Raw genomic sequence first — 7621 nt, forward strand, 5'->3', positions numbered from 1 at the left:
CACTATATAAATAGGGAATGGTTCAAGATATAAATATCCAAGTTCGATTTGGATTTGCTTGAGATTACTTATGTTGGAAACACTTCTAATAACATATACTTTTTTTTTTGGTGCAACGATACTTAAACGCTCATGTTAAAAGTATTTTCATAAGAAACACGTTTAAGTTTTTGTTAGAAACCTAAGTACTTAAAAAAAAAAAAAAAAGAATAGCCCGACCAAAATATAGAAAAAAAAGAAAAAGAAATTGGATCAACTGGCCCATTAAGACATCCGGCCCATTAAGACTCCATTTTAGTACCGCGTCGCCGATACCCCTTACCAAACAGCAACACAATTCCGCCGCTTCTCTCTCAGAGCGGAAACCAAAAGCAAAACCCTATTCTTCTTTTTGTTTTTTTTTTTGTTTTTTTAACTTAAATCTTTTTTTTTAAAACAAAAATCCCCAAAAGAAAATAAAATGCCAACAAATCACTCTTCGAAATCTCTCTCGCTCTTTCTCTTTTAATTCATAAAAGCACAATTCGGTTCAAAAAATTTATAAAACCAATTAAAATACAAAACCCGATTTCGCGCTCTTATGGCAGCTGCTCCTTCGCCCTCGCCTGCCCTAAGCAACTCCAGCTCCGGCGCCACTCGCCCAACCACCACCGCCGCAGCCGACGCGCCTACAGTCGCACCCTTACACCCGGTGCACCGTACTGGCACGCCGCCCAAGACCCTTCGCGGCCTTAACAAGCCTAAGTGTAAGCAGTGCGGCAATGTCGCGCGCTCCAGGTAATTCATTTGAGGGAAATTGAATTCCTTGTTTAATTTTCCTTTCCGGTTGTATTAATTTGCGTTCTGACAATTAGGTTTGGGAGACCTAAGAGGATTATGTCATTTTTGTTTTTTAATCAAAAATTGCCTTGTTTGTTTTTTGCGGTTTTGGTAATTAATTTGAGGGAATTGATTTCATTGGGCTAAACAGTGATGTTGTTTATGGTCTTAAAAACAAGTAATTTGCTGTGAAATGCATGGATTTAACTATGCCTAATGGTAGATAGTAGAAGCTGGATGACGAGATCTTGGTGGACTTGTTGCAATTCTGTTTCTCTGCCTCGATTTGATGGTATTTTCTGGTAAAATTATGATGTGATTCCAGTGAGTGGGGGCTTTACATTGGTGAAGCCGTTCGGTGTCAAAATGACTCCTCTCGCTGTTCAGATGGTATAAAATTCAAGACAGAATGCCTCTGAATCAATTTTAGAATTTGGCGCAAAACTATAATATAGGAATTTGATATAGCCGGTGCTGTATGCTTTTGTATGAATTAAGTTATGCCGTGACCAATGATTAGGAACTTCTTGTTAATATTTGAATGTATTCAGCAAGTACAGTAGTTATTTTTGGACAAGATTAGGTTTTTTTTAAATTTTTTTTACCATAATGCATTCCCTATACAGATTGGAGAAATGGCTACCCCGATCTTTTCTAGATGTATTTCGAACTTAGTTCCATCTCCTATGTGATATAGACTAAAACTAAGAGTTTTGAAGAAAAGTAAAAAGAAATTAGGAGAACTCGAGAAAGAGAGGGAGGAAAGATGGAAGGAGAAAGTTGCTCTCCATGGCGGGTGATGACTGCTGCAGAGAAGAGGAAAAGATGAAGGTGAAGTGTTTAAACAGCTGCCACGACAAAGTAGGAATTGAGTTAAAAGTTGGATGTGATTCTGGCTGCCAGAAAATACGAATAGGCTGCCACATGTTCTTATACTATCATTAATTGATTCCCACTAACCGACATTCCATCCCAATTAGCATTCTACAATTATAGAACATATTTAAATCACCAATTAAAAGCCAGATAACCTTGCAGATGCCGCAGTGGTGGAAAGCAATCATGCCTATGCACTCTAGTGTGGGTTCGACCCCCTGCAATCCCCCTCCCTCCTAACAACTAACAATTTAACCCAATAACGGACTCTATAAATATAAGACATAAAGTTGATGTAATATACCAACCAGGTATACCATATACCCCTAACTGACTCTGTACCAAAGAAGCTAGTATACCCCTTAAGTAATCTCGTTCCATGTATCGACAAGACCCACTACCTAGGTAACATTAGTAAGTATTCTTTCCTTGGTAAATTATTGGTCTAGCTTCTCCATAGTGTATTAGGATTTTACATTGATGTGCAAGCCTTTATGTGATATACTCAACTACTCATTAATTAACATTCTTCGAAGTTTTGAAGTTTGTGGTGAGACTCCTAGAATGGCGTTAATGAGACTTTAAAGTTGACATTCTTCTTCATTTTCAGTTTCAAATTTCTGATTTTCAGCCACTCCTTAACCCCATTCAAGTACCATTTGACCCTAAACATGCAGTTTAGGAGCTTAGGATAATCCATTTTTGTTACCATCTAAACAAAGAAAGAGTGAAATTACTGTTTGACGGTTTTGTTCACAGATCTCACTAAGGCACATCCAAATATAGTTTTCCATGTTAATTTCAATTATTGATCCTTCCCCTTCCAGCCCAATAAGAGATAAGCCTTAATGCGCTGACTTTCTTGATATTCTAGACAAAGGTGGAGGAATTTTCTTTTTCTTCATACAAGATGTGCTATGTTATTAGTATGTTTTTACCAAATGCAATATAGTCTCTATTATGTAGAAAATATGTTATGTTTGTATTACTACATTTAGAATAATATTCCTTCTTTCTGTTTCATGTTATTGAGCTGCTTCGAATGTGCAGGTGTCCATACGAGTCATGCAAGAGTTGCTGCTCAAAAGCTCAAAATCCATGTCATATTCATGGTATGTCTGTTCAAGTCTATACTTTATCAAAACATCCTTGAAGTATGTGGCTATTTTGAAGACCATATAATTATATTCAGTTTTCTTTTCTTTTGTGGAGGGTTGGTTGTGCTTTTGCATTTTGTGAAGTTTAGATGTCAACTAATGGAAAATTCATTGTGGTGATGCTTTTTTACAATTGGCATTTCCAAGATTTATCTTCTACAATTGTCATTTCAAGCTTCGGGACAAAATCTTGTATTGCTTGCTTTTGTTTGTATGGTTTCCAACACCACTTAAAAGAGTATAAATTTCATGTGGAAAAGAGTGATGATAACAACTGCAGTTTATTGAGGGGTCTGAGAAATTCTAGGTATCTTATGTAGTCATGGCTTTCGGCTTTATGCATGGTGATCGCTGATGGCTTTGAGCAACTACTTTGATGAGCGGCAATGAGGGAAAATTGATAGTTTCCTCTGTAGATATATATATATTTTTTTTTTTTCCTAAAGTGCCAATTCCACTAAACATCCCTTTTTCCTAAATGGAGAAGGGCCGGATACCTTTATGGTTCTTGTACGGATGCGTGCATGTTCCACCACCCATGACATCACTTATGCAGAGGACTGAGTAAGCTATATGCGGCAATGTTGGAATCTCAAAGTGGAGTCAAAGGAATAATGATGGCAGCTTAGTGTCTTTGAGCTGCTGGAAGCTTCATGAATAGTCTCAGAAACACTACATTCCTAGCCCTAAGATATTCGGGTGTGTTGGATGAATATCCATATTTGATATGTTGCACAAATTAAAGATGGCAGGGCATCTAGTTAAATGTGATTTTGGTATAGGTTTCGCATGCTAGTGGGTAACTATTTATGCTTAGAGGCATGAAGTGGCATTCCGTGCCATCAGTGGATAAGATGGTTATGTAAAATTTTGATCATAGTTGCTTACCTAGGCGACATGCCTATTAACTTGTGCGTGTCAGAACCAAGTGCTCACTTACACGACACAGGAGACAACAATGGTGTCTTGATAAGGGTAGGATGTGGCATGTCTTTGAATGATTTCTTGGGTTATGTGTTACTTATGATAGGTCGGTTCATGTTTGGGTTTGGGAATTCTCACCTATCCATTTGGATTGGTCTGCCATTTTAGATTAAGTGGGACTGTTTTCGTTGGTTTACAGTTGAGTTTGCTTTTCAATTGTATTTTAGGTGTTTGAACCTGATGGACTGCATGTCGATCATTGTTCTTTTTTGTTTCTGATAAAAAGTTCGGTCATCAATTTTGTCCTTCTTTTATTACTGTTTTTAGGCTTTTTGGCCAAAATGATCCCTGAGATTTGCATAACACATATAAATGGTCCTTGACATTGTCCACCATCCATTATTTTGGTCATTCCGTAAAAAACTCCGTTAAGTGTCCCGAAGCTTTTGGTCGGAAGTTTGGGCAATTTTCAGAGCTTCGTAACTCAATCGTTTCTTAACCAAATTCGACCCATAATATATCAAAATGAAGATAGGAAAGTGTAGAACAAGATTATACCTATTTGGAAGCCCAATGGTTGCCGGAGATGGCTGGAAAATTGCCTGAAAGGTGACTGGTCCGTGGGAAAACTGGAAAACTCACCGGAAATTGAGTAAACTTCAAACGTTCATAATTTCTTCAATACTCAACAAAATCGATTGATTCAAAAACAAAAATCATACTTCTAGATGAGACGAAGAGAATGGTACCTTTCTCGATGGCTAACTTGTCGTGGTTTGGCCGGAAAATGGCTCGAAAGTGGCTGTATTGGTCTCCAGTTAGCCACTTTCGAGCCGTTTTCCGGCCAAACCATGACGAATTAGCCATTGAGAAAGGTACCATTCTCTTCGTCTTATCGAGAAGTATGATTTTCGTTTTTGAATCACTCGATTTTGTTGAGTATTGAAGAAGTTATGAACGTTTAAGTTAACCCAGTTTCCGGCGAGTTTTCCAGCGGACCAGTCACCTTTCAGGCTCTCCGGCAACCATTGGGCTTCCAAATAGGTATAACCTTGTTCTCCACTTTCCTATCTTCATTTTGATATATTATGAGTTGAATTTGGTTAAGAAACGATTGAGTTACGAAGCTTTGAAAATTGCCCAAACTTCCGGCTAAGAGCTCCGGGACACTTAACGGAGTTTTTAACGGAATGAGCAAAATAATGGATGGTGGACAATCTCAAGGACCATTTCTATTGATTTTCAATCTCAGGGACCAAAGTGATGTGTTAGGCAAATCTCAGGGACCATTTTGGCTAAAAAGCCTTGTTTTTAAGATATAACTATTAACCAAGCATTCAAACCTAGTTTTTTTTCATTCTCAAATATTTCAAGAGATCTGCATTGAGCATCATTTTATGGTTTTGATTTCTATGGATAGGCCTAGTGGTTCCAAAGCTCTTATTTAAGGAGAATTTTTTGGTCTTTTAAAAAAATTTCTGTTTCGATTTTTCATCCTTGCATGTTTGTTTCTGGCTTCTCCTTAATATATATGTATTGTCTCTGCAGTTTTGAAAACAAATGCAACTTTTCCAGACAAGGCACAAACCTCAAACTCTCCTCTATTTGACCATCAGTCAACCGAGGCATCACCATCAGGGTGAGTTCAAAACATCAGCAGCTCATTTAACATCTGTTTATATCTTATAATTCTTGTCTACACTTGCACTGTCTCTAAGATTCCTGTCGTTAAATTGTTTTCCTACAAAACTCCATTGCTCTTCTACCATTTATATAGTAATTTGTCATATTTTTCGAAGTTTAAATTGTTGACAGCAAAGCCAAGTTTATTGTCTAATTCACTATGACCTAACTTGAGAATGGATTTGTCAAAATTGCTGATTTTAATCGAGTCGAATCTTCCTATGGAAGGTAATTGGCTCAAGATTTGCACTGGTTTCTAGCTTGTTCTATAGTCATAACTTTGATGGTTTTATTCCCTAACCTTAACAGTTGGCTTTCTAAGCTTCCCATGTTTCAATTGTTTATATTTTTTCTTGTTTGCCTTGGCTGCCATGGGAACTTCATTCAGGAAAGGTCTTCAAAGCGAGAACTGTTTTCGTTCTGGGTGTAGATTTTCTTAAATTGTTGGCTGTATTTCAGGAATTCCCATAGAGTTGCATCATTCCGGCAACTTTCGAACAATTTTGCTCAATTCAATAATCTGCATATTCCGCTTCGTTCTAAGAAGCCTTTGACCAGAAAGGTGCATGTCCTTGGTACTATCTATTTGTTCTTGTACAGTGAGAATGACCTGTTCTAACTATAAAATATTAATTTCAGGATGCTGTGGCTATTAATGAATGGAGATTTTCCAAGTTAAAGGAATACAAGGAAAGAAACATTGAAGTGGAAAATGAAGCTTTCGATCGATACATGCAGAACGTCACCCTATTAGAGGAAGTGTTTTCTGTGAAATCTATTACGGAGGAGTCAATTGGGGATGGATCATCCATATCAAACTATGATACTACTAGTACTATGGAAGATGAAACTGAAGCTATGGTGTCAGGACTGAAGTTGAAGTTGAGATCAAATCCAATGAGAACCAATAACTTCCGAAAGAGGATACAGCAAGTTGTTGATGAGGGACTAAAGAAGCTTCAGAAACGCGAGTTTGATGACGGGGGCAAGAAATCAAGTGGACCAAATGGATTGGATAAAGGGCCCCAAAAAGAAGAAACATGGTGGGCTGAAAGGGCTTCTGCTTTAGGTGATCTCATTGATAAGCTGAACAAAGCCCGAAACGAGGAGGATCTGAAGGCGTGCTTGGAGTTGAAATCTCAGCTCTTCAGTGAACACAAATTGACTAGTAGATCAGAATCTGAGGACGCTGACATAACGAAGAAACAGACTGCAAAGAATGATCCGGACCCCCGAAAGGAGTGGAATTGTTTGTTTCCTAAAGTGATTAGCACTACCGAAATTGATCAAGAAACTCTGAAAAGTGTGGATGCTCACTTCTCTACCCTTGAGCAGATAGAAGGTTTGTGATGAAAGAGATTTAGAGGTAAGAATGCAGTCGAATTTGTAGTTTTAGTTAATTTTAGAGTGTCATAGGTTTGAGAGAGGTGTCGTAGCTTAGTGTAATTTCATCCTTGAGTTGCTCTTCTGGTTCATATATCAACAATGTTTTATTTTTTCGATTTTATATTTTATTTTGACAAATTTCTAAAGATGTTTTTATGACAGTTGCTTCTAATTAGCGTTTTCTGTCTGCTGAATCTTTACTGCAAAGCTGTTATTATTAGTATTATTAAAATCAGGAGGTTCGTCGAACGAAAAGCATCTCTGTTTCAATGGTGACACAAAAATTAGCAAAGCAGTGAGGATGGAAATAGGGTTAGACACACAGCGCTCAATCAAGGTTGGTTGTGTGCGCTAAATTTTTTCAGAATCCAGAAAACCTAATTCAAATAGAAAGGAAAAATATATAGTGGATACACAAGTGGCCTTTTTTGGTTTCGACTTTTATGAAGATCGACCTTCCATATGCAACTGCAGGTTCAAGCTTCATAACATTGTTCTTTCCTTCCAGCATCGGCACTGCTCCAAACCGTCTCTGCCGGTTTGAGAGTCGTTAGCATGCTTTCTCGACGTTTACGTTTGTTGTCGCTTCCCCGACATCCTTCATTGTCTCACCTGTTCTGCTCTACTGCCCCCTTTGCAAACCCTAATTCCAGTTATGCAGCCTTTTCCCTCGCATCAGTTTCCCCATTTTCCCTTGCATCCCCCGACACCTTCATCTTCGAACTCTCATCACCTCCCCTTTATCCACACCAAAAATGAAAATTTCGAGTATTGGA

At 38.0% G+C, this 7621-nt stretch overlaps 1 protein-coding gene across 1 annotated transcript; it reads left to right on the forward strand.

The window, feature by feature from the left end:
• The first annotated feature begins 332 nt into the window (after positions 1-332).
• Positions 333-7028, forward strand: LOC126627204 (uncharacterized). Its single transcript, XM_050296654.1, has 5 exons — positions 333-777; positions 2746-2807; positions 5325-5415; positions 5919-6021; positions 6099-7028. The coding sequence occupies exons 1-5, from the start codon at positions 581-583 to the stop codon at positions 6807-6809; spliced, it is 1164 nt and encodes a 387-aa protein (XP_050152611.1). The 5' UTR covers positions 333-580; the 3' UTR covers positions 6810-7028.
• The last annotated feature ends 593 nt before the right edge of the window (positions 7029-7621 follow it).

The sequence above is a fragment of the Malus sylvestris genome, chromosome 6 (assembly GCF_916048215.2).
Source record: "Malus sylvestris chromosome 6, drMalSylv7.2, whole genome shotgun sequence".
NCBI lineage: Eukaryota > Viridiplantae > Streptophyta > Magnoliopsida > Rosales > Rosaceae > Malus > Malus sylvestris.

Bases quoted from the DNA above. Each gene is read 5' to 3' on its own strand.
- LOC126627204 (XM_050296654.1), top strand. From the start codon at position 581: ATGGCAGCTGCTCCTTCGCCCTCGCCTGCCCTAAGCAACTCCAGCTCC. The intron at 2,808-5,324 runs GTATGTCTGTTC...TTGTCTCTGCAG, and splicing joins AAATCCATGTCATATTCATG to TTTTGAAAACAAATGCAACT. The intron at 5,416-5,918 runs GTGAGTTCAAAA...GCTGTATTTCAG, and splicing joins ACCGAGGCATCACCATCAGG to GAATTCCCATAGAGTTGCAT.